This window comes from Esox lucius, chromosome 7 (assembly GCF_011004845.1).
Source record: "Esox lucius isolate fEsoLuc1 chromosome 7, fEsoLuc1.pri, whole genome shotgun sequence".
Taxonomy (NCBI): domain Eukaryota; kingdom Metazoa; phylum Chordata; class Actinopteri; order Esociformes; family Esocidae; genus Esox; species Esox lucius.
This window is the reverse complement of record NC_047575.1, coordinates 19,193,612-19,220,283: the sequence shown is the minus strand read 5'-3', so window position 1 is coordinate 19,220,283 and position 26,672 is coordinate 19,193,612. Positions and strand designations below refer to the sequence as shown.

The 26,672-nt window shown below is 46.6% G+C and overlaps 1 protein-coding gene across 1 annotated transcript in view; it reads right to left on the bottom strand.

Moving 5' to 3' along the window:
- brwd3 (bromodomain and WD repeat domain containing 3) overlaps window positions 1–26,672 on the bottom strand; it is a 33,205-nt gene that overhangs the window by 5,925 nt on the left and 608 nt on the right. Inside the window, exons 3-31 of the mRNA XM_029120717.2 lie at window positions 26,643–26,672; window positions 26,396–26,455; window positions 18,845–18,995; window positions 18,613–18,711; window positions 18,070–18,230; window positions 17,749–17,970; window positions 17,495–17,595; window positions 16,377–16,447; window positions 16,171–16,271; window positions 15,961–16,001; window positions 15,772–15,876; window positions 15,075–15,225; window positions 14,792–14,926; window positions 14,538–14,666; window positions 14,218–14,443; window positions 13,976–14,119; window positions 11,455–11,635; window positions 11,037–11,130; window positions 10,761–10,922; window positions 10,595–10,668; window positions 9,309–9,507; window positions 9,055–9,171; window positions 8,726–8,833; window positions 8,507–8,631; window positions 8,344–8,426; window positions 7,695–7,806; window positions 7,479–7,540; window positions 6,535–6,690; window positions 6,274–6,394 (exon numbers count right to left, since the gene is read on the bottom strand). Coding sequence (XP_028976550.2) covers window positions 6,274–6,394; window positions 6,535–6,690; window positions 7,479–7,540; window positions 7,695–7,806; window positions 8,344–8,426; window positions 8,507–8,631; window positions 8,726–8,833; window positions 9,055–9,171; window positions 9,309–9,507; window positions 10,595–10,668; window positions 10,761–10,922; window positions 11,037–11,130; window positions 11,455–11,635; window positions 13,976–14,119; window positions 14,218–14,443; window positions 14,538–14,666; window positions 14,792–14,926; window positions 15,075–15,225; window positions 15,772–15,876; window positions 15,961–16,001; window positions 16,171–16,271; window positions 16,377–16,447; window positions 17,495–17,595; window positions 17,749–17,970; window positions 18,070–18,230; window positions 18,613–18,711; window positions 18,845–18,995; window positions 26,396–26,455; window positions 26,643–26,672 — 3,521 coding nt within the window. The remainder of the gene's footprint in view (window positions 1–6,273; window positions 6,395–6,534; window positions 6,691–7,478; window positions 7,541–7,694; window positions 7,807–8,343; window positions 8,427–8,506; window positions 8,632–8,725; window positions 8,834–9,054; window positions 9,172–9,308; window positions 9,508–10,594; window positions 10,669–10,760; window positions 10,923–11,036; window positions 11,131–11,454; window positions 11,636–13,975; window positions 14,120–14,217; window positions 14,444–14,537; window positions 14,667–14,791; window positions 14,927–15,074; window positions 15,226–15,771; window positions 15,877–15,960; window positions 16,002–16,170; window positions 16,272–16,376; window positions 16,448–17,494; window positions 17,596–17,748; window positions 17,971–18,069; window positions 18,231–18,612; window positions 18,712–18,844; window positions 18,996–26,395; window positions 26,456–26,642) is intronic.

The following is a 26,672-nucleotide window of genomic DNA, read 5'->3' as shown; positions in this document are numbered from 1 at the left end:
TGTAGTACAGCAGCGTGGGCGTTGGTCAGGGTGGGTGATGTAGTACAGCAGCGTGGGCGTTGGTCAGAGGGGGTGATGTAGTACCGCAGCGTGGGCGTTGGTCAGAGGGGGTGACGTAATACAGCAGCGTGGGCGTTGGTCAGAGGGGGTGACGTAGTACAGCAGCGTGGGCGTTGGTCAGAGGGGGTGATGTAGTACAGCAGTGTGGGCATGGTCAGAGGGCGTGATGTAGTACAGCAGTGTGTGTGTTGGTCAGAGGGGGTGATGTTGTACAGCAGTGTGGGTGTTGGTCAGAGGGGTGACATGGTACAACAGTGTGGGTGTTGGTGAGAGGGGGTGATGTAGTACAGCAGCGTGGGCGTTGGTCAGGGTGGGTGATGTAGTACAGCAGCGTGGGCGTTGGTCAGAGGGGGTGACGTAGTACCGCAGCGTGGGCGTTGGTCAGAGGGGGTGACGTAGTACCGCAGTGTGGGCGTTGGTCAGAGGGGGTGACGTAGTACAGCAGCGTGGGCGTTGGTCAGAGGGGGTGACGTAGTACAGCAGCGTGGGCGTTGGTCAGAGGGGGTGACGTAGTACAGCAGTGTGTGCGTTGGTCAGAGGGGGTGACGTAGTACAGCAGTGTGGGTGTTGGTCAGAGGGGTGACGTAGTACAGCAGTGTGGGTGTTGGTCAGAGGGGTGACGTAGTACAGCAGTGTGGGTGTTGGTCAGAGGGGTGACGTAGTACAGCAGTGTGGGTGTTGGTCAGAGGGGTGACATAGTACAGCAGTGTGGGTGTTGGTCAGAGGGGTGACATAGTACAGCAGTGTGGGTGTTGGTCAGAGGGGTTGATGTAGTACAGCACTATGGGTGTTGGTCAGAGGGGGTGATGTAGTACAGCAGTGTGGGTGTTGGTCAGAGGGGTGACATGGTACAACAGTGTGGGTGTTGGTGAGAGGGGGTGATGTAGTACAGTAGTGTGTGTGTGTGTTGGTCAGAGGGGGTGACGTAGTACAGCAGTGTGGGTGTTGGTCAGAGGGGTGACGTAGTACAGCACTATGGGTGTTGGTCAGAGGGGGTGATGTAGTACAGCAGTGTGGGTGTTGGTCAGAGGGGTGACATGGTACAACAGTGTGGGTGTTGGTGAGAGGGGGTGACGCAGTACAGTAGTGTGTGTGTGTGTTGGTCAGAGGGGGTGACGTAGTACAGCAGTGTGGGTGTTGGTCAGAGGGGTGACGTAGTACAGCAGTGTGGGTGTTGGTCAGAGGGGTGACGTAGTACAGCAGTGTGGGCGTTGGTCAGAGGGGTGATGTAGTACAGCAGTGTGGGTGTTGGTCAGAGGGGTGACATGGTACAACAGTGTGGGTGTTGGTGAGAGGGGGTGATGTAGTACAGTAGTGTGTGTGTGTGTTGGTCAGAGGGGGTGACGTAGTACAGCAGTGTGGGTGTTGGTCAGAGGGGTGACGTAGTACAGCACTATGGGTGTTGGTCAGAGGGGGTGATGTAGTACAGCAGTGTGGGTGTTGGTCAGAGGGGTGACATGGTACAACAGTGTGGGTGTTGGTGAGAGGGGGTGACGCAGTACAGTAGTGTGTGTGTGTGTTGGTCAGAGGGGGTGACGTAGTACAGCAGTGTGGGTGTTGGTCAGAGGGGTGACGTAGTACAGCAGTGTGGGTGTTGGTCAGAGGGGTGACGTAGTACAGCAGTGTGGGCGTTGGTCAGAGGGGTGATGTAGTACAGCAGTGTGGGTGTTGGTCAGAGGGGTGACGTAGTACAGCAGTGTGGGTGTTGGTCAGAGGGGTGACGTAGTACAGCAGTGTGGGTGTTGGTCAGAGGGGTGACGTAGTACAGTAGTGTGGGTTTTGGTCAGAGGGGTGACGTAGTACAGCAGTGTGGGTGTTGGTCAGAGGGGTGACGTAGTACAGCAGTGTGGGTGTTGGTCAGAGGGGTGACGTAGTACAGCAGTGTGGGTGTTGGTCAGAGGGGTGACGTAGTACAGCAGTGTGGGTGTTGGTCAGAGGGGTGACGTAGTACAGCAGTGTGGGTGTTGGTCAGAGGGGTGACGTAGTACAGCAGTGTGGGTGTTGGTCAGAGGGGTGACGTAGTACAGCAGTGTGGGCGTTGGTCAGAGGGGTGACGTAGTACAACAGTGTGGGCGTTGGTCAGAGGGGTGATGTAGTACAGCAGTGTGGGCGTTGGTCAGAGGGGTGATGTAGTACAGCAGTGTGGGCGTTGGTCAGAGGGGTGATGTAGTACAGCAGTGTGGGCGTTGGTCAGAGGGGTGATGTAGTACAGCAGTGTGGGCGTTGGTCAGAGGGGTGACGTAGTACAGCAGTGTGGGCGTTGGTCAGAGGGGTGATGTAGTACAGCAGTGTGGGCGTTGGTCAGAGGGGTGACGTAGTACAGCAGTGTGGGCGTTGGTCAGAGGGGTGACGTAGTACAGCAGTGTGGGTGTTGGTCAGAGGGGTGACGTAGTACAGCAGTGTGGGTGTTGGTCAGAGGGGTGATGTAGTACAGCAGTGTGGGTGTTGGTCAGAGGGGTGACATAGTACAGCAGTGTGGGCGTTGGTCAGGGTGGGTGATGTAGTACAGCAGTGTGGGTGTTGGTCAGAAGGGGTGATGTAGTACAGCAGTGTGGGCGTTGGTCAGAGGGGTGACATAGTACAACAGTGTGGGTGTTGGTCAGAGGGGTGATGTAGTACAGCAGTGTGGGCGTTGGTCAGAGGGGTGATGTAGTACAGCAGTGTGGGCGTTGGTCAGAGGGGTGATGTAGTACAGCAGTGTGGGCGTTGGTCAGAGGGGTGATGTAGTACAGCAGTGTGGGCGTTGGTCAGAGGGGTGATGTAGTACAGCAGTGTGGGTGTTGGTCAGAGGGGTGATGTAGTACAGCAGTGTGGGCGTTGGTCAGAGGGGTGATGTAGTACAGCAGTGTGGGTGTTGGTCAGAGGGGTGACATAGTACAGCAGTGTGGGCGTTGGTCAGGGTGGGTGATGTAGTACAGCAGTGTGGGTGTTGGTCAGAAGGGGTGACATAGTACAGCAGTGTGGGTGTTGGTCAGAGGGGTGACATAGTACAGCAGTGTGGGTGTTGGTCAGAGGGGTTGATGTAGTACAGCACTATGGGTGTTGGTCAGAGGGGGTGATGTAGTACAGCAGTGTGGGTGTTGGTCAGAGGGGTGACATGGTACAACAGTGTGGGTGTTGGTGAGAGGGGGTGATGTAGTACAGTAGTGTGTGTGTGTGTTGGTCAGAGGGGGTGACGTAGTACAGCAGTGTGGGTGTTGGTCAGAGGGGTGACGTAGTACAGCACTATGGGTGTTGGTCAGAGGGGGTGATGTAGTACAGCAGTGTGGGTGTTGGTCAGAGGGGTGACATGGTACAACAGTGTGGGTGTTGGTGAGAGGGGGTGACGTAGTACAGTAGTGTGTGTGTGTGTTGGTCAGAGGGGGTGACGTAGTACAGCAGTGTGGGTGTTGGTCAGAGGGGTGACGTAGTACAGCAGTGTGGGTGTTGGTCAGAGGGGTGACGTAGTACAGCAGTGTGGGTGTTGGTCAGAGGGGTGACGTAGTACAGCAGTGTGGGTGTTGGTCAGAGGGGTGACGTAGTACAGCAGTGTGGGTGTTGGTCATAGGGGTGACGTAGTACAGCAGTGTGGGTTTTGGTCAGAGGGGTGACGTAGTACAGCAGTGTGGGTGTTGGTCAGAGGGGTGACGTAGTACAGCAGTGTGGGTGTTGGTCAGAGGGGTGACGTAGTACAGCAGTGTGGGTGTTGGTCAGAGGGGTGATGTAGTACAGCAGTGTGGGTGTTGGTCAGAGGGGTGACGTAGTACAGCAGTGTGGGCGTTGGTCAGGGTGGGTGATGTAGTACAGCAGTGTGGGTGTTGGTCAGAAGGGGTGATGTAGTACAGCAGTGTGGGCGTTGGTCAGAGGGGTGACGTAGTACAACAGTGTGGGTGTTGGTCAGAGGGGTGATGTAGTACAGCAGTGTGGGCGTTGGTCAGAGGGGTGATGTAGTACAGCAGTGTGGGCGTTGGTCAGAGGGGTGATGTAGTACAGCAGTGTGGGCGTTGGTCAGAGGGGTGATGTAGTACAGCAGTGTGGGCGTTGGTCAGAGGGGTGATGTAGTACAGCAGTGTGGGCGTTGGTCAGAGGGGTGATGTAGTACAGCAGTGTGGGTGTTGGTCAGAGGGGTGACATAGTACAGCAGTGTGGGCGTTGGTCAGGGTGGGTGATGTAGTACAGCAGTGTGGGTGTTGGTCAGAAGGGGTGATGTAGTACAGCAGTGTGGGCGTTGGTCAGAGGGGTGACATAGTACAACAGTGTGGGTGTTGGTCAGAGGGGTGATGTAGTACAGCAGTGTGGGCGTTGGTCAGAGGGGTGATGTAGTACAGCAGTGTGGGCGTTGGTCAGAGGGGTGATGTAGTACAGCAGTGTGGGCGTTGGTCAGAGGGGTGATGTAGTACAGCAGTGTGGGCGTTGGTCAGAGGGGTGATGTAGTACAGCAGTGTGGGCGTTGGTCAGAGGGGTGACGTAGTACAGCAGTGTGGGTGTTGGTCAGAGGGGTGACATAGTACAGCAGTGTGGGCGTTGGTCAGGGTGGGTGATGTAGTACAGCAGTGTGGGTGTTGGTCAGAAGGGGTGACATAGTACAGCAGTGTGGGTGTTGGTCAGAGGGGTGACATAGTACAGCAGTGTGGGTGTTGGTCAGAGGGGTTGATGTAGTACAGCACTATGGGTGTTGGTCAGAGGGGGTGATGTAGTACAGCAGTGTGGGTGTTGGTCAGAGGGGTGACATGGTACAACAGTGTGGGTGTTGGTGAGAGGGGGTGATGTAGTACAGTAGTGTGTGTGTGTGTTGGTCAGAGGGGGTGACGTAGTACAGCAGTGTGGGTGTTGGTCAGAGGGGTGACGTAGTACAGCACTATGGGTGTTGGTCAGAGGGGGTGATGTAGTACAGCAGTGTGGGTGTTGGTCAGAGGGGTGACATGGTACAACAGTGTGGGTGTTGGTGAGAGGGGGTGACGCAGTACAGTAGTGTGTGTGTGTGTTGGTCAGAGGGGGTGACGTAGTACAGCAGTGTGGGTGTTGGTCAGAGGGGTGACGTAGTACAGCAGTGTGGGTGTTGGTCAGAGGGGTGACGTAGTACAGCAGTGTGGGTGTTGGTCAGAGGGGTGACGTAGTACAGCAGTGTGGGTGTTGGTCAGAGGGGTGACGTAGTACAGCAGTGTGGGTGTTGGTCATAGGGGTGACGTAGTACAGCAGTGTGGGTTTTGGTCAGAGGGGTGACGTAGTACAGCAGTGTGGGTGTTGGTCAGAGGGGTGACGTAGTACAGCAGTGTGGGTGTTGGTCAGAGGGGTGACGTAGTACAGCAGTGTGGGTGTTGGTCAGAGGGGTGATGTAGTACAGCAGTGTGGGTGTTGGTCAGAGGGGTGACGTAGTACAGCAGTGTGGGCGTTGGTCAGGGTGGGTGATGTAGTACAGCAGTGTGGGTGTTGGTCAGAAGGGGTGATGTAGTACAGCAGTGTGGGCGTTGGTCAGAGGGGTGACGTAGTACAACAGTGTGGGTGTTGGTCAGAGGGGTGATGTAGTACAGCAGTGTGGGCGTTGGTCAGAGGGGTGATGTAGTACAGCAGTGTGGGCGTTGGTCAGAGGGGTGATGTAGTACAGCAGTGTGGGCGTTGGTCAGAGGGGTGATGTAGTACAGCAGTGTGGGCGTTGGTCAGAGGGGTGATGTAGTACAGCAGTGTGGGCGTTGGTCAGAGGGGTGATGTAGTACAGCAGTGTGGGCGTTGGTCAGAGGGGTGACGTAGTACAGCAGTGTGGGTGTTGGTCAGAGGGGTGACGTAGTACAGCAGTGTGGGTGTTGGTCAGAGGGGTGATGTAGTACAGCAGTGTGGGTGTTGGTCAGAGGGGTGACATAGTACAGCAGTGTGGGCGTTGGTCAGGGTGGGTGATGTAGTACAGCAGTGTGGGTGTTGGTCAGAAGGGGTGATGTAGTACAGCAGTGTGGGCGTTGGTCAGAGGGGTGACATAGTACAACAGTGTGGGTGTTGGTCAGAGGGGTGATGTAGTACAGCAGTGTGGGCGTTGGTCAGAGGGGTGATGTAGTACAGCAGTGTGGGCGTTGGTCAGAGGGGTGATGTAGTACAGCAGTGTGGGCGTTGGTCAGAGGGGTGATGTAGTACAGCAGTGTGGGCGTTGGTCAGAGGGGTGATGTAGTACAGCAGTGTGGGCGTTGGTCAGAGGGGTGATGTAGTACAGCAGTGTGGGCGTTGGTCAGAGGGGTCAGGCCTGACCTGTAGAAGCGGTTCTCCAGCCGTCTGCGGACTGTGCTCAGGTCAGTGGGGTAGGCCACCACAGTGCAGTAGAGAGGGTAGTCCCGCAGGTCCACTGGTGACGCAAATGCCTTGGCCACATCTACGCACAAACACACATCACACTCAGCTGTCAATACCCAGCCATGTTCAACATTAATTCCAGTACAATTGACTGCAACTTGAACATCACAAGTCCTCCACTACGACCACCAGGACGGTCTGTGCGACAGCGTGACCCACCCAGAGTGAGCAGCTCGTCGATGCCGAAGATGACTCTCTGGCATTCCTCGTCCCGCGTGTGAGCCCCCCACTCTCCCTCCTGGGGAATGTAGAGGCGGGCCTTCACCTCCTCCTCCGTCACAGCCACCCCGTCACCAACCTCCTCTGGCAACTCCGCTGGGGGAGGAAAACAACACGCGAGTCAGAGGCAACATGTCAGCTCATTGGTTAAAGCAGGCCAGACAAAGAAACATCAAATCATTGGCTGGTTGCTTGGTCTCAGGAATCGACATATCATATTAAATACAAACACTGTAAGCCCAATTATGTTGAGGGCGCTAAGGGATTACTTGAATATGTAAACTCTGACAGCAAAAAGTCTACACAGAATCACTGTCACGTCTGGTCTCATGAATTCACCGATGTGAATCTCAGAATATCACTTATATGTCACTATTCAGAAAGAAAAGTGAACCTGTCGAAAAAAGTTTGGTGTATATATATATATATTTTTCATTTTGGCTATACGCAGTACAGATATTCCCATAGAGTTGAAAAATTACTACTACATGTTCTCATCTACGGACAGATATATGGTACACCTGTATAAAATCACAAAAGGAAAAAGCAGCAGGGAATTGTCCCTGATGCATTCATTTCAATACAATATTAATGTACTGTAAGTAATGAATCTATAGGTTGGAGTCAAACAAGCTAACAAGTTTCAGATGGATACGATGGATACTAATGTAGCAAATAAAAGTTCTGATCTTTCAGCACGTCACGACCAACATTCAAACTGCTGGCTGCAATAAACCAGCTGTACTGGCATACAAATAAAAATGCACTTCATTCCAAATCTATTCTGAGGAAAAAACAAATGAGCCAAAAAACATGAACATTACTTTGTTTAGATATTAGTGAAATTGGGAAAACGAGCTAGTAACAGAAGAAGGGATTCTCACCCTCATCAGGAATTGGCTCCATGTCCCAAGGGCTCATCCTCTCCCTCTCACCATTATCCCACCTGGTCAAGACAAATCCTAAGTTAACATTGAGTATTACACGTCATTTCCATTTTAGGCTACAGTAGGAGCTACTGAAGTCCAGACTGCAAACTGGTCAACAGTATCAGACATATTTGTTTAACCCAGTAAAATGCAAAGCACTCATTGACTCACTTGACAGTGTAGCACTGGAAAAGGCTGTCCGGGTACTCTGGTTGGAGAGGCTGCTGGTCCTCAACGGAGCCAAACCACCAGGCGTCATCAATGATGCTACGGAAGCGCAAATCTGGCGGGGAAAAAGCCCACGCCGGTCCGTGAAACACAGCACGTACGCAACACTGAACTGTAATGCTATGTCCCACAGAAACCAAAAGTTGGAGAGAGCTCCATTCTGTTTACAAGGCGCCACAATCTATTATATATACACATGCCTATTATTCCTGGTCATAATCGCAGGAGAAATGGTCACGTTTGTATGACCCTGTATGACCTTGTAGTGTGTCAACAACACAAGTCACTGTTCTCATCTGATTATCAAACAAGCACTTTGAATGGCAGCATCCAACCAATGACCAGGGCCCCCTAACTCAGATGAATGAAGAGACCCATTCCAAACAACAAAACGGACTGACGTTTTCACTACACTCCGTCTCAGCCACTGGTCTCCCAGGTCGACTTTCATTGAACAGCAACATGTTTTATAAAAGATACACCGCAACCCTGCCCAACTCCTGTTTTCAGATGGCCCTTCAGTGGCCACATGGCAGTGGTAGGAGAGTGAACTGGGCTCATCACATAACAGACAGAGGGAAGCAGCACCAACCTGTCTGCCAGTCGTTCTCTTTAGCTTCATCATAGAACTGCTGGAGCACCAGGAAATCAATGACATCCGGCATGTCATGGTACCTGAGAGAACAGGGACGTGTCATTCACTGCCGTTCCTTAACATATTCTTTTCACACAGGGGAATAAGACCGATGACTCACTTTAGGGAGAATGACTCATTAGTCATTTTGCCTGAGATGGGATGCAGGAAGGCTAGTTTTAAGCAGCAGAGGGTGGGGGGGCCCACTTCATACTTAATGCCAACCACCTTCACAGACTCCTGGTCCTGAATGATAAACGCATCCAGAAACACCAGACAGAGTTAGAACAAGGAGATGTGTAAATACCATAATGGTGGACAGTGGAAGGAGGGGTCTTACCCTAAGGTTGAGCTTGTTCCAGGGCTGTTTCTGAGGGTTGATGCTGTAGGCCTTGGCCCGGCGCACCGCCCTGACATACGCCTGGTGGCCCTGCCTGAAGTACATCAACTGGTGGGGGGGGGGGAGCATGGTCATCCCACAGTGCACCACCTCTATCAACATTGACACCAAGCCTGAACCAATGCATTAAACGAGCTACAAGACCAAGCCAAACAGGCGGGTGCCACATGAGCTGAATCTTTCATGGTTGTGTACCAGACCCCCCCCCCCGCAGGCTCCTTTAGGAGTGGACCCCGCTAATGTCACTTAAGAAAAAGTGGCGATCTTACTTCATCACCCATCTGTGGCACAAAAGGAGAGCGTCGGGGTGTGGTCTCCATGATCCAGGAGGGGGGCAGCCATTCTTCAGCGTCACACCCAGCCAGAGACAGGGATGAGCTGGGTTTCTGGACAGACAGATATTGGGTTCAAGTGGTCTCCAACATCACACACACTAACTGGACATTAAATAACACACCATCTCCAAACACCTGTGAGGTACCCCACCCAGAGCCAGTGTGTCTAAAATGTTATTGAACCTCACTTTCTGTTTGGTCTGCTTGGACTTCTTCTCCGCCCGCTTCCTCCTGGCCTCTACACCTTGGGCCTTCGCCTCCCCCTCGTCCTCCTCCGAGCTGCTTGAGCCACCGGGAGGACGTACCTGTCTTCTGCTGGTCCGTTTAGGGGGCTGGAGGTTGATCCCCGCATCAGCGGTCCAATCAGAGTAGTCACTGGAGGACACACTAAGGGACAGAGAGAAAAAGTGTTAATCACATGGTACTATTTATATTTTTTCAGGCACTTATGCTTTATTCATCAAGAAAGCTTAAGTATAGAGAGTTTTTGCTAAAAGAGCAGCAGGTCAGAATCGAATCCATGCTGCAGCAGTACATGAGCAGCCTTGATTGTTGGCCACAGAATTTTACTTTTGACTGTAATGAAAGATATTTCAGTGTAAAACTAATGTTTAGGGGTAAAACGTATTTTGTATATGCTTTGACGATAGGGGAAGAAAACATAATCCTAAAACAATAAAAACATTTAAGCCAGGTCAGATACAAAAGTTACATAAAATATGAAGCCATTAGTAACAGTCGTTGTGTAGATTTTACCAGACAAATAAGATTTATTTTGTGAATTGTTCAATAGGGTTTTTGTCTGACATTTCTGAAGTTGCCATGCAGCCTTAGTAACAGCCTTGGTGCTGCTGTATGTGTACATATTCAGTTATGTTTGTACTTGGAAAATGATAACATTGATTTACCTTGCATGGATAGGACTCAATCTAGTAACCTACAGGTTACTGATCAGATGCCCCAGACACCATATATTATATTAAACCACCCAGACACAACAATAGTCATCTTTCTGAACTGATTTTTAATCAATATGAGTGTAAAATCAAGCCAGTAGTCATCTAGTAGATGCTGTAATCCAGAGTGAGTAACACTACCTCTAGCTGATTTAAAAGATACCGTTGCATAAACATGATGATGTATGTCTACACCAGCACGGTATCAGGCTGTGCTACTATAGTGCATTTGGCTTACTAGTGAGCTTTCTTGTGATTAGCATTAGTCAATAGGCCAATATCACAGCCAAGCACATTGCTGGTAAGTAATACTGTAAAACACCCATTCCACAACTAAATAAACTGTGATCTAAAACAGGCAGTTGGCTAGATATCTTTTGACCAAGGTCTCCACGATTGACCAAAAAAGGTGTGTTTCCGATTGAACAGCCAACGGTCTTGAATATGTTTTTGCGGTTATCAAAATAAAAGCCTAGGAAAGGGTTAAGGGTTGAACTAAAACGATGGTCTCCATTTACCTGGAACTGCTGTCACTCTGCCACTGTGCTTCCCCATCAGAGGAAGCATCACTGGCTTCTGCCTGCTCCTCTGCCTGTACACAAATGGAAACATGATTTAACTTTTTTTCCTGACATGACCAAGGCCTCCGGAACTTCAAGAGCAACAGACTACATCTACATCCACCTCTCCATCGCTGTCTGAGTCCATGTGGCCGTCAGAGTTCTCTCCTCTGTCCACTGGCCGGTGTTCTCGTGCGGAGCGGGTCTGGTACGCTGGTCTAGGTCTGGTCTGCTTCTTTCTCTGGGTCCACCGCAGTGACCGCTTGGAGGAAGACTGCTCCTCAATCTAGAAGAGGGAATTCAGAAAATGTGAAAAGGGCTTTAGAAAACGCACCGGACTCAAATGTGCTGATTCAAAAGACAGTGCGTTTCACAGAGAGTGCTACGGAAGCAGTCTCACCTTTGAAGCGCTGGGGACAGGCTTCCTCCGCTTCTCGGTGTTGTAGAGGGAACACTCCACTTCGCCTTTGGCACGCCTGGTCTCCTCCATCACCCTACACAACGCAAAGGCACACACAAAGCTTCAATCAGCTTACAAACCGCCCTAGGTCCAAAATCAACAGGACGGCCAGGACTGGTTAGAACGGAAGGTCTGAGGTTGCCTCCACAAGAACCATGGCTGAAAACAGCCGAAAAGGTGTGAAGACACTGTATTTCTGTGGCTTGATAGCGTTTTTGATGCATCAATCAAAACGCTTCGTTGGCTTTAAATGCATTACAAACAGCTCCAGACGTCCTAAGATGGCAGGGGGGGGACGACACAGCCATTTTTGGGGCCACCTCAGGGATGCTCTGACAAGTGTGTTAGTAGCCCTTACTGGAGGACCCCCAGCTGGACCTCGTTGACCACCACCCTCCTGCTCCAGGCCAGCAGGTCCCTCTCCGTGGCCATCTGGCTGAGAGGGGCGTTGTGGTGCATCTGACGCACGCCTTCCACCTGACCACTCCTCCTCAGGCCGACGGCAGGGGGAGATCCCACCACCTCCGCTCCCTCACCAGCTGAAAAGGGGAGGGGGACACACACACGTTAATCTGAAATCCGGTATTCATAACAAGAAGGGTGTCCCAGTCAGGGCTTTGAAGTTCAACATCATATAGGCTCCTACACGTTTGGCGTTGTTTTACCTGGATTAGCTGTTGCTGGACTTTTCTATTTTGAGTGTTAGAAAAACAAGTAAAGCAGTGAGTAATTTGCGTTATGGTTGCACTCTTACTAGACTACAGTACTTGCCTTCTTCCTAAGGCACTTTTTATACCAAAGCATATTTTTAGAAACGCATCATGTGTGGCTCCCAGTTCGAACAAGAAGAAAAATGCCTAAAAACAAAGCGAAGGATTTGTTCAGCCTACATTTTATGCCTTTGAATTGACTTGGCTACAGTAAAACTCTTGCTGTTACAAAATACATTCCAAAGCATTTTTCCAACAGTTAATTATGTTTACTTTCTCATCCGTAGCCTGAAAACACATCAACTGCTCCCATTGGCAGACTGGGGACATTTAGGATGTCTAGTGGATTCCTGAAATCATTTTAATGAAAACTTCCTCAATTAAAATGTCACGATGACAGGCACTATACTTTTGGGAGCAAATTTCAAGTTAGTGTATCCTGTTAATTCCAGAACATCATTAAGTATATTCAAGTTAGGAATAACAACCTTCAGTATTCTGTTTCATCCAAATCATCCACTGAATTAACTGACATTCTGGGCTCATAAATACATAAGCAATATTTCTTAGCAATACCAGTCCTGCGAAATTACAAGAATATGTGCATGAGAGATTTCTCCAGGCTAATGAGGACAAGGAACCAGCACTTTCTCGCCAAAACATTCTTACCCCACGGCCACCAAACAGTTCAGTCTAACTACATCCCCACTAAACGTCAGGATAAATGGACAGTTAAGTCAAACTTGTTTCTCCACTCTTGGCATGCCTGAATCCCCATGGGATGGTAATCTGTCCTGTGATTCTTGGAGGTGTTGACAGTGATGGTTTAAACAACCCAAATGGACCCCTTTTCTGCCCACCCTCCGTTTGCTCCTTCACATGCACCTCAGCAACGTGTACAGGGGTCCCACAGCTGAGGGAGGACATATGATCATCGGTATAGGGGCTAATTATGAGACCCTCCAGTGGCCCATTCCGGCCAAGTGCAACAATGCAGCATCCATGAGCAACGTGGCATCCCGTAAGGCACAATGTTGTTTATTACTGCACATCTCAAAGGCTAGGACTGCCAAAAGACCAACTCACAGAACGCAGCCTAAATTGAATGGTTTAATTGTCACTAAAGCTTCTTCTAAAATGGGACAGGGGGGGATTTGAATTTGATGGTTGTTTAAGTAAAAGTGGAACATGAATAGCATGATTTAAGTCCTAAGTGTCCTGAAATTGAGGGGTTTATTGATCCTTTGATTACTCTCTGGATGTGGCCCTCTGAATTTTGCCAAACCGTAACAGGGGAGGGCACTGTGTTCAAGTGTCAGAGATGTGATCACCGACCATCACAACGCCAATCAAAACAAGGTTCATGTGTCATCTGGGGGAGGCGGATCCACTGCTCAGGCTGCTTAACTGGACTAGAATCAATTGTCACTCTTATTTTGTCTTCTAAGACAATGATTTGTTTTGTAAGGGGTGACTTTTCAGATGGATGATCATGCAACTGGTTCTCTATTAAGAATTACATTTCATAATGACAAATTCATTTCACAAACACACTGCTAGAACTAATAATGTAGGGAATATCCAAGAAAGAAAATGTATTTTGCCATGTCATTTTCTCCATTGGTTTTGCTAGTAAAGCATTTGGTTACTGTCTAAACAGTAGCTTAAGTGAACACAGCCTCAGTGTTCACTGTAAACACATCAGAGGTTACACAGAACTCTCACCTTCAAGTTTCTGTAGCTCAGTGCTAAACATATTGACCGGTACCAAGATATTTAGCCATAAACCTGGTTGTATCTGCCAGTGCCTTATATTAAGGCAGAAACTACAATTGGCAACAACATTTTGCACTGGCAATCTCAGAGAGGTAGTCCATAAAATTCCTGAAACAGGATTTCTACTCACAATAAAACAATGTATGCCATAACCTAGATCTCAATTCATATTGACTCGATATAGGCTGGAGCCTAGATCTCAATACATATTGACTCGATATAGGCTAGAGCCTAGATCTCAATTCTTTAAATCCCATTTTCTGGTGCTCCTAAATATTGTTTTGTGCTCATAACCGTTTAATGTCAGGGGCACTAGTGCCACCAATTTGCATGTGTACATGAAAACCCTGATGCCAGTATTTAAAAATAAGGTTTTATGAAACTGAAACATACCCCTCTCTGCTTCAGGCTCCTGTTGGTCCTGCCTTTCACCCGGCTGGTTCTGCAACTGCCGGATCAAGACATCTAGTGGGCTCTCTCCCTGACCCTCTTCTGCCGTTTGCTGGCCAATCACCTGCTCTACCACCTCACCATCACCTAAGCAACAGAAAAGTAGGTTTCAACTCCCAAAGTTACTCAGAGCCGGTATATAAACATTGTGGAAACCATAAAGACACATTGGTAGGGAGGTTTACCGTTGGCCATGTAGCCCAGCTGAGGCACCAGATGCTCCTCCTTGCAACTCTCCCTGCCAGGCACCAAGCGCTGGTAGTGGGTGGGGTGGGGGTTCCCGTCCACGTCCACCAGGAAGGGAGGGGGCATGAGGTGGGGCGCCTGCTGAGTCTGCTCGTCCAGGACAAAGTTATTGGCGTCCCGGATGAGAGGCCGGAAGTCAGTGTGGAAGAACATCTGGTCAGGAATCTGGAGATATGGAGAAAGAGGAGTCGATATTCCATGGGAAAGCTTTTTGCAAGCAAAATCCAACTGAACGATGGCTATAGGGCAAGAGACTCACCTTCTCGTAGGGTTTACTGCAGCCAAAACCAAAGATGAGCAGGTGACCATGGGAGTCCGTGCAGGAGAAGTGCTGCCCGTCAGCTGAGAACTTACAGTCAAACACAGCCCCGTGGCCTTGGCCCTCAATCTGACACGGAAACAGGAAGGCTTGTGTGAATGGCAGCCAGACTGACACACGGGTACGCAACCAACTCGGCCCCAATGGAATCTATGGGAGGATCCTGTGCTAACTGGTACGGCACTCATCCTCACCATGTTGAAGAAGTTGCGGATCTTGGAGCCCTTGGAGAGGTCCCACATGTAGATGTTGCCATCGTGGCCAGCGGAGAGCATGATGCGGTGGTCAAAGGGATGGGCCTCCAGGACAAACACCTCATCATCATGACCCTGGAGGGCAAGCAACACACTCAGGTCACCCTCCCTCAACAGACCACAGACAAACTGTACAGTGATACAGCCGGTTCACGAGTTCTTCGATGTAGAGTGCATATGAACACAGGCAGATGTAGGTATCACAGTATACTCATGGACTCACCGACAACACATGCAGCAACTGGCCTGTGGTGGAGCTCCACACTTTGAGCAGGTAGTTGGAGACGGCGGTGACGACTGTGCGGTCGCCACGGTCCCAGGCCACCATGGTCGGCACCAGCTTGGTCTTGTCCTCGCCATTTACCACAGCAGTCCTGTGACAGACAAGTCAAGTAAAGGCCAATTTACTAAGGAGACAGAAAAAAAACAGACCCGGTTGCTGCCACATAGACCGCTATGATGCTAAATATTGTTGTTTAGCATGGTCTTACCCCTGTAGTCTGGTGGCCACGTCCAGAGTCACGTCTTACCCCTGTAGTCTGGTGGCCACGTCCAGAGTCACGTCTTACCCCTGTAGTCTGGTGGCCACGTCCAGAGTCACGTCTTACCCCTGTAGTCTGGTGGCCACGTCCAGAGTCACATCTTACCCAGGCAGTCTGGTGGCCACGTCCAGAGTCATGTCTTACCCCTGTAGTCTGGTGGCTATGTCCAGAGTCACGTCTTACCCAGGCAGTCTGGTGGCTATGTCCAGAGTCACGTCTTACCCAGGCAGTCTGGTGGCTATGTCCAGAGTCACATCTTACCCAGGCAGTCTGGTGGCCACGTCCAGAGTCATGTCTTACCCCTGTAGTCTGGTGGCTATGTCCAGAGTCACATCTTACCCAGGCAGTCTGGTGGCTATGTCCAGAGTCACATCTTACCCAGGCAGTCTGGTGGCTATGTCCAGAGTTATGCTTTTCCACTCCTGCTGCTGGTAGTGCCATATCCTGGCTGTTCCGTCCCGACTGCCACTCACAAACCTCAGGCTGAGGATGAGGGACAGACAACAGTCAGAATCCACAGCAACAAACCAGGCCAGTTGCATCAACGACACCAGTGTAAACACTAACCTGTTACTGTTGTTACAAAACTGGACCACCACAACCTTGTCCTGGAAGAAGATAGGTAGGAGTTAAAAAGGAAAACACTTAAAAACAACTGTCTGTAATGAAGCTCCAGTGATTCTCCACTGTCTGCCCTCCTCTGTGTTTGCTTCTTGCTTCTCTCGAACTAAATTTCTCACTTTGTCTATCATACTGCATTTCTCTGCCATGTCTTACCATGTGAGCATCCAACTCAGAGAGCTTCATGGGAGTTTCAGAGCCGAGGTAATACACTCTGATCACATGATCCGTGCCACCTGTGGCCAGGAACATTCCACCTGATTTAAAGAACAACAGGTCAGTACATAAACAAGCAGTTGTGTTGGCATTTGGACTGCAGCCATCACTACATGAGTCTAAACGGGTAGAAAGACAGCACCTACCACAGCTGAAGGAGGAGGTGGAGATTTGGACCCCAGGCCTTGACCGCTCAATGAACTTGACTGGTCGCTCACTAAGAAAGAAAAAACAAATACAAAAAACAGTTTCGGTTCAGCTAGACCAGCCATTCTAATGTCAAGGACTCCCAAATATGTCAAGGCCTACATATAATTACTTATTCCTATACTGTATGAAGTAGGAAATAATACAGGGTACATAGAGATTGACAAGGAGTTACTCTGATATTTAAGGACCTACATTTCACGTTTCGCTGTTAGCCTAAACTTTTCAACATTCTCCCCATGCAAGAAATGCAGATACAATACTGATTTTATAGGCCTTCCCAATGAAATTATGGATTGCCATGCCAATAACAGAATGTAGACATTGCCTGAAATGGATTGGATGCATGCATGGTGATTTGAGTACTGTTAGATTGCAGAAGAAAGCTTATTAATTAAGTTTATGCCCTTGTAGCAATAGCGTTAAGCTGTGCCTCCTTTCGGTTTATTCTATCACATTTTTAAAACCAGCCGGCAACATCCATGGAGTTCCTAATGTTGTCCCGGTCATAGTAACTGCACATGATTTTAATCGCAAGACTAGTGCAGCACCTGTCAACTGAACCCAATAAATTTAATTCATCATAAATTATTACTGGATAGGAAATATTATTGTCAGTGGAATAGGAGAGAAAAATATCTACAGATGCATCTATCCTAAAACCAATATGGTATTTAATTATAGATACATTCCCAGATTTTTGGACACTGGTAGTAAAAGAGTCACAATCGAGCCAAACGGGTCCCTGAAAAGTGTGTACTATTTCATGTATGTGCTGGTGTGCCCTGTGTCGAAAAATCTTGTTTTCAAACCTTGAATTTTATGACTATTTTAGTGATTCTACTTATATATTATGTACAAATAAACAACATATTACAAATTCAAGCCAAAATGGCAGTAAAAAATTGGCAAAGGTCCCAAAAGGCTGAAAACACAGCCTCAGGGCAGATTTTATTTTCCCTCAGACCCATGGATGCGTTAAAAAAAAGAAGACACCATCACACAGTCATCCCACCCTGGATGCCACAGACAAACATTGGCGTGGTCAAACACTTACACAAACTTCATGCTGTTCGAGTGCCATTGCCAGAAACACACCATGCCGTCAGCTCCGGTGGAGGCCAGATACCGCATCGGTCCTTTAACGGCTGGACAAAACTGAGGAGGACAAAGGGTGTCACACACACACAGACATTTCTCAGGCAGAAAGGGTCACATCGTGGCATTCTCCGAGTTTCATGCATGACATCTAAGCAGTAGGTAAATGAATGAACAAGGTTCCTGTGTCTTGGTCCTGGGGGCTGCTCTGACCTGTATGGAGGTGATGGAGGCGGCGTGGCCCTGCAGCACAGTTATGGGGGCGCAGGTGCGGAGGCACCAAACCCTGATGACCTTGTCGCAGCTCGCTGAAGCGATGAGCGTGTTCTCGTAGTTCACCGCCATGTCGGAGATCTCCGCCGCGTGTCCGCGCAGAGTGGACAGCAGCCGGCCGTCATCCGTGGACCAGATCTTCACCAGACAGTCGTCGGAACCCTGAAAGGAGAGGTGTCATGGTGAGAACACAGCGGCAGAGACGGATGGGGGGGGGGGGAGCAACACACGGGTCTGGCATCTCTTTCATTAGACTCTTACCGTAAATATCCGTCTGCCACTGCGGTCAAAAGCCACACAGTAAACAGAGGACAGGTGGCCCAGTATACGCCTGTGCATCTTCATATGCTGGTAGGTGTAAGACGGCAGAGCCTGGTCAAAACGGGCCATCCCTGTTGTCTGGCGAGCACTCATGATGGACACTGGATGGCCATAGAGTAGAGGTCAGTTGGGCAGAGGTAATAGGAATATGTATTGTTCTGTAGTGTTTACCTGGGATATGTTTTAAAGGGATACTGCGAGATTTTGGTCAATAAGTCTGACTGACCTGCAAGCAGCATTTCAATACCTCTCCATGAATTATGATGCTCGTTAGTGGTAGTTTAGCTAGCGTGTGCTAGCTACCACCAGACCTTTAGTCACTGCGCTAACACCATTTAACATTTACTTGTGAAACTCCAACTTCCTTCATACATTTCCTGTTTTTACAGTTTCACCTTGTAAAACTCATCTTAATGGTTCATCTGACTCCGACGTGACTGCCTAAATCTTGCATTATCCCTTTAAAAAAAGGGCACATCTTACCAATGCTGGGGGGCTTTCCAAAGCTGACTGGTGGTTCGGGGGGGCGACCCCGATGGAGCGCAGCAACAGCAGTCCCACTCCATTCTATGTGGCTACAACCTGACAGAAAAATACAAAAGGCACGGCTGTCAAGCATTCATGAATGTACGATCTGGTAATGTGGGACATTTACTACTGTATTTGTAGTAACTATGTAGTTATTATTGCAGCGTGGTAGCGGGAGGGAGCTCACTTTTAGCTGTGCGAAGCAATGACTGCTTTCCCAAGCCCAGAAGAGTCTGGACACCAGGGACACTAGGTGGGGCCTCCTTGTCTATCAGAGGACCAATCTGTTGGCAAACTCTCAACAGGTAGTCTGCAGGTATATGCTGGTTCAAGATCACCTGTGGACACATCAGGAGAGACAGTCGTTATAAAGTTTTGTGTGGCAGGAATCAGTAGTGAAATGCCATTAATGCAACAATTCTAGACATTGTGACTGGATACCATTTAACTCTGATAGTTTGTTCTTTTGGGTGGTCAGGCTATTTCATCCTGCAATGATTTGCACCCACTGGCCTATTGTCAGACTACCACCTGCTAGAACTAGTCCTGAACAGGAGTCCTGCAATGTTGTTTTAGGTGTGCAATGCAGCTTAAGCAAAGACCTCAAATTTTACTCCCCAAAAGAATATCCTAATACTTGTGCTGCCAAAATCCACATGAAACAAATCCAAGGACACACTAGAATTAGAATGTAATTTCTGCTCCCAACAGCAGAAAATCCCCCTTTGAATCTGGATGACACATTTTTATAATGGGGTAACACGGGCATCAGATCCGAGATCTGAATATAAAAGTAACATTTGCCTCTGGAGCTGCTTATAACCTCATCAGAAATATTTCAAGTATCTACAAATTCGACTATTCAAAAAACATTGTCATGTTTGAAAGTGCTATGTCCAAACTTGAGGATGCTTTCCCAAGTTAGGGCTGTCCGCTTGGGTTTTCCAAAAAATTATGGATTGTCCAAAAGTGTTCTTGTTTGATCCGTTACCTCTTCTGTTGACATCTTATTTTACACTGGATTCTTTGTTAAAGAACACATGTGCACTTTTTGTCATCTTTCCTGAGATGTCATCTTCATTTGGTTGTAATAATATTTTTTACAAATTACCAGAAACAAATTAGTCACTAAAGCTGTATAAAATAAAGACAGGTAATGAGCTATACTATAATGTTACATTTGGAATATGTCAAATTGACTTGGACTCTTGTTTTCAGGACTTTGTTTACCCTATCCTTGCAATGCATATGATACAGCACTGCCTTTACACTTAAAGCCCCCGTTTTCTTCTTAACTTTGGTAATATCCAATTCGTAATGAAGGCCCTGCTTCATCACAGCAACTCTCAGCTGCTTTAAGACAGTCATTGTGGAAATACGTATCCTCCGAAGCACTTGTCCCAACTCTGATGCAAAGGCAGCCTACTAAATATCACTGAGACCACACATATGCTACAGTATAAGAAAATTTGCAAACTCAACTAGGATAGGTAAGCTACTGAACATGAAGCAGCGCAAGCTTGAGAGCGTAAATGTGAAAAAGATGTGCTTTTAAAACAATAAGTAAGCTTAAAAAGTGCAAAGTAGAAAGACTAAAATAGCCTAATCTGTAAAAATGAAAATATGCCCTCTAAAAAACACACAGGCTATTGACAGTCAAGGCCAATCAGAATCGCTATCTTCTCTAAGGCTGGCTAAAATGGTAACTGCGATTTCATTGGCTGTCTGTGAAGATTGACATTTCCCATGCCATTGGAAAGTCTTGTTCTTTTTGCCCTCAGTTAACCCCTCCTATTCGCACCCATGAAGTTAGCCACAATACCAATTACAATTCACTTTCAAAATAAAAGCCCCTAACTGAAAAAGTTTACAAAACAGAATAATGGCATATTTGAGCTAGATACTGCTTGATCTACGTTAACCCTGAAACAACTAATTTTGAATTTAAAAGATAAATATATGAGTATAAAATGCATATAAATGGGTACAGAAACTCTAAAAATTATTCAGACTACATAAATATTCCCACATTTTTTGTGTTACAGAAATGCCAATCTACACACAATACTCCATAATTTCAACAAAACATTTTAAAAAGTGTCAATGTATTGAAAATAAAAGATTGACATTTCTCATGTACATAAGAATTCACACTTCACTCAGTATTTTGTTGAAGCATCTTTGGCAAACATCACAGCTTTGGGTTTTCTTGGGCATGACTATCAGCTTTGTACACCTGGAGTGGGCAGTTACAGTTATACATTTGTCCTTGTAGATTTTCAAGCTCAGTCAGATGTTCAGTGGGGTTCAAGACCAGATTAGGCTGGGACCAGACTGAACCCCTAAAGGACATTCGCCGACTACTCTGAAAGACACTCCAGCATTGTCTTGGTAGTGCGCAAGACTTGGGTTATTGTCATGCTGAAACATGAATCTTGGCCCCAATCTGAGGTCCTGTGTGCTCTGAAACAGGTTTTCTTCAAGGACCTCAGTATTTTGCTCCATTTATCCTCTCCTTAATCCTGTCCAGTCTCTGCTGCAGAGAAGAATGCCCATGGATTGATGCTGCTACAACCATGCTTCACCATAGAGATGTTATTAGCCAGGTTGTGAGCAGTACCTTATTTTTAAGGACTGATTGAACTGATTGGTCAGAGTGGCCATTGGTTTCTTGATCACCTGTCTGACCAAGGCCTGTCCTGCCTGGTTAGTCAGACCAGATGGCCCAGCCACAATCTCAGAGGTGTAAGGAGAGTTTTTTAATGCTCTGATATGCATTGCGAAAGACAACTATACCTAGAGCAGTGTGCCTTTCTAAATAATGTCCAATCAATTTATTTCGCTCTCTGTGCACTCAAATCAAAGAGACACCTCAAATATGATCAAAGGACACAGGATGCATCAATACTCGTTCATGAGTACAGTTTTAGTTTGTAATAAATTGGAACATTTCTAAAAGATCATTATGGAGTTTGTATGCAAATTGGACTTATTTTTTATCAATTGTATATTCAGTATGTAGAACACAAGATTTAGAGAAAGTGAAGTGGTCCAAACAAACTCTGCACTCTCACCTAAAGGATTATTAGGAACACCGCCTTCAGAACTGCCTTTATTCTACGTGGCATTGATTCAACAAGGTGCTGAAAGCATTCTTTAGAAATGTTGGCCCATATTGATAGGAAAGCATCTTGCAGTTAATGGAGTTTGTGGGATGCACATCCAGGGCACGAAGCTCCCGTTCCACCACATCCCAAAGATGCTCTATTGGGTTGAGATCTGGTGACTGTGGGGGCCATTTCAGTACAGTGAACTCATTGTCATGTTCAAGAAACCAATTTGAAATTATTCGAGCTTTGTGACATGGTGCATTATCCTGCTGGAAGTAGCCATCAGAGGATGGGTACATGGTGGTCATAAAGGGATGGACATGGTCAGAAACAATGCGCAGGTAGGCCATGGCATTTAAACAATGCCCAATTGGCACTAAGGGGCCTAAAGTGTGCCAAGAAAACATCCCCCACACCATTACACCATCACCACCAGCCTGCACAGTGGTAACAAGGCATGATGGATCCATGTTCTCATTCAGTTTACGCCAAATTCTGACTCTACCATCTGAATGTCTCAACAGAAATCGAGACTCATCAGGCCAGGCAACATTCTTCCAGTCTTCAACTGTCCATTTTGGTGAGCTCGTGCAAATTGTAGCCTCTTTTTCCTATTTGTAGTGGAGATGAGTGGTACCCGGTGGGGTCTTCTGCTGTTGTAGCCCATCCGCCTCAAGGTTGTGCATGTTTTGGCTTCACAAATGCTTTGCTGCATACCTCGGTTGTAACGAGTGGTTATTTCAGTCAAAGTTGCTCTTCTATCAGCTTGAATCAGTCGACCCATTCTCCTCTGACCTCTAGCATCAACAAGGCATTTTCGCCCACAGGACTGCCGCATACTGGATGTTTTTCCCTTTTCACACCATTCTTTGTAAACCCTAGAAATGGTTGTGCGTGAAAATCCCGGTAACTGAGCAGATTGTGAAATACTCAGACCGGCCCGTCTGGCACCAACAACCATGCCACGCTCAAAATTGCTTAAATCACCTTTCTTTCCCATTCTGACATTCAGTTTGGAGTTCAGGAGATTGTCTTGACCAGGACCACACCCCTAAATGCATTGAAGCAACTGCCATGTGATTGGTTCATTAGATAATTGCATTAATGAGAAATTGAACAGGTGTTCCTATTAATCCTTTAGGTGAGTGTATATATAGACATGGTTAGAAATAATGAATGTTAATGGAAATAGGTGTCCTTCAAACTTTGCTTTTGTCAAAGAATCCTACATTTGCAGCAATTACTGCCTTGCAGACCTCTGCAAGTTGTCAATTTGATGAGGTAATCTAAAGAGATTTCACCCCATGCTTCCTGAAGCACCTCCCACAAGCTGAATTGGCTTGAAGGGCACTTCGCACATAGGGTTGGGATCCGGTGACTGTGCTGGTCACCCCATTATAGGCAGAATACCAGCTGACTGCTTCGTCCCTAAATAGTTCTTGCATAGTTTGGAGCTGTACTTTGGGTCAGTGTCCTGCTGTAGGAGAAAATTGGCTCCAACCAAGTGCTGTCCACAGAGTATAGCATGGCGTTGCAAAATGGAGTGATAGCCTTCCTCCTTCAAGATCCCTTTTACCCTGTACAAAACTCCCACTTAACCACCACCAAAGCACCCAAAGACATCTCATTGTCTCCATCATGCTTGACAGATGGCGTCAAGCACTCCTCCAGCATCTTTTCATTAGGTGTGTGTCTCACAAATGTGATCAGAACACCTCAAGCTTAGATTTGCCTGTCCATAACCCTATACACAATCTTCCTCCATCTACTGTCTGTGTTCCCTAGCCCATCTTAAATCTTTTCTTTTTATTGGCCAGTCTGAGAGATGTCTTTTTCCTGGAGTTGCCTCTTCACTGTTGCTGTTGAAACTGGTGTTTTGCAGGTACTATTTAATGAAGCTGCCAGTTGAGGCACTCCAATGTATTCCTCTTGTGCGGTTGTGCACCGGGGCCTACCACTTTTTCTATTCTGGTTAGATCCAGTTTGCGCTGTTCTGTGATATTATTAGTACAGAATTGTATGAGAACTTGAGTTTCTTGGCAATTTCCGGCATGGATTAGCCTTCATTTCTCAGAACAAAAGACTGATGAGTTTCAGAAGAAAGTTATTTGTTTCTGGCCATTTTGAGCCTGTAACTGAACTGCTGATACTCCAGGTACTCAACTAGTCTAAAGCCACTTTTATTGCTTCTTTAATCAACACAACAGTTTTCAGCTGTGCTAACATAATTGCAAAAGGGTTTTCTAATGATCAGTTAGCCTTTTTAAATTAAAAACTTGGATTAGCAAACAATGTGCCATTGAAACACAGGACTAATTAATCGTTGCTGATAATGGGCCTCTGTACACCTAGGTAGATATTCCATTAAAAAAACAGCTGTTTCCAGCTACAACAGTCATTTACAACATTAACAATGTCTACACTGTATTTGGGATCAATCTGATGTCCTTTTGAAAACAAGTGACCCCAAACTTTTGAACGGTAGTGTGGGTGTATATTTTTATATATATATATATATATATATAAAATATGAAATTAGCTGGACTATGGCCCTCTTACATAATTTTACCCAACTACCCACAGCAGTGACAGCCACAGACTGTAGCATTTCAGAAAGTGAAGCAATGAAAGATACATTGCATACCAAGTATTTTCAACAGTGCCATATCAGCAAAACATGATGGAGATGTGGACTTATGTCTTGGGCATGTACGGCCGCCACTGGAAGTGGCTCCCTTGTCTTCATTGATGTTGTCACAATGACGGCAGAAGAAGGATGATTCTGAAGTGCAAATTTTATACCTGCTCACATCCAATCAAATGCCTCAAAACACAAAGGAAGGCACTTCACCTTGCAGCAGGACAATGACCTGAAAACTACTGCTAAAGCAACCAAATTGTTAACCTTAAATTGAGGGTATTTTCATTATTCCACTTTCTGGCCCTGAAAAACAATCTGCCCTTTTACCTCTTAGATCATCAAATCCAATGTGTTGGAGAAGACAGACAAAATAATGTAACTGTCCAAATATTTCTGGACTGCACTGTACATATTTTCAAACCCTATGCAACAGAAACCTGCATTTTCTTTACCCCCCCCTAAATCATATCCAATTTGTGGTTAAGGCTATGCTTCATTGCAGCAACTCCCAGTGGTTTTGAGGAAGTTTGTGTCGTTCTGGTTCTTTAACGGTTCTTTAAATTAAAAATAAATAAAAAAAGAGACATGACAACATTCAGTATCAATGATGACAGCACTTCAGGCCCATACCTAAAGCCAGGCAATACCCCCTGAGATTTTTAAGAATGGTGACAACAGAACTGGCAGCCTATTTCTCCACCATCAACTTGACCCAAGAAGCAAAAGTCAGCCAATACAATTATTAAATTGGTTGCACATAATCATCTAATAAACCGATAAAGTGGACAACAATTGTATCCCTAATACTCGCACATGCTAAAACCAGAGCAAATGGCATAAAAATGTCTGTATCGGTCATATGAAAATGCACAGGTATGCCAGTTTAGTAGCCATTCATCAGAAATGTGGCCAGTTACTTTATGCTGATTATATGCACACTAAAATGGTGCCCTTTTCAGACATACGGACTATGACGCATCAGAAGCGCTTAGGTTACTACATAGTTGTATATCTGTAAGGGTACACTACTACTTTCCAAACGCAGACAAACATGTCTCTGGTGATGCTTTCGAACTGCCACAGTACCAACATTTCCATATGCCTGTAAAGAACTGCTGTGTCTTAAGTGGAACTAACATCCATCACCAAGCAACCAGAACCGTCAATAAAATAATTTTGAGGTGAATAAGCTCAGCCTGTCTGCTGCATTGGTGCAGACCATTCTCTCCTAACAAAATTTAATTATGGGATATTAATAGTGAGATTTACTATAAATAAAATGGGTTAGGGTTAACATAATAAAAGAAAACAGGTAGCACATCAAGCTGCAACATTTAGAGTAGTCAGGTTTGTGTAACAACATTCTATGCCAGTGCAGAATTCTCATCAAAACAGTACAGCTGTTTCTTTTAACTGTTTTTTTTCAGACAAGATTATCAGTTGACATGTTACTGCAGCAGTATCTTACGTCTGAAAGACATCAAATGAAAAAAATAATGAAAAAGCAAATTGAAAAAGAAACTAGATGCCTATCCATGCCTAATTATAGACTAAATAAACAATGGGATTTTAAATGTTTTTTCACATTTAGACAATGTATTTCACTGTACATTTAACAACATCCAACCTTCGGTGGGCTAATTCCATAATGTGTATCCGTTCTCACCATTTTAAACAATGGGAGACTTTTATTTTGAACGCAAAAAGCAAATTCCACTGATATGGCCGATCGTTATTGTGGCGAGCTTCACATTTGCCTAGCCCTACACATAAGCTATATCTTATCAAATATATACATTTTAATTAGGTAATAAAAAACATGATTTCAATCAAACGCATGGCAATTTGTTATTTTTTACACTTACCATCTATATACTGAATAAAAACATATGCATTTCATAAAATATATATTAAAAACCTATTTTCGCGTAAACAAAAGTTACAGGATTGATTGGATAGCAGGTTGTGAACGTATAATATCACTCACCCAGTCTTGGAAGTTTCGTTTGTATTGTTTGCCATCCCAACTCCATCGTTTCGGGATCAACTAAACGGAGACACGCGGTTAGATAAATGCATCAAAACTCAATAAATACAATATTGTATTTACCGTAGTGTTGACGTTTCTATGTCAATAACGAAGTATACCACCACAATAAAAATAGAAAGCGTCCAATATCGCGGAAACAAGACGTGAGAACAAGATAATATAGACGAGAGCGGGCGCAGCTTACCTCATACTCTTCCAGTTCCTCAACCAGGAT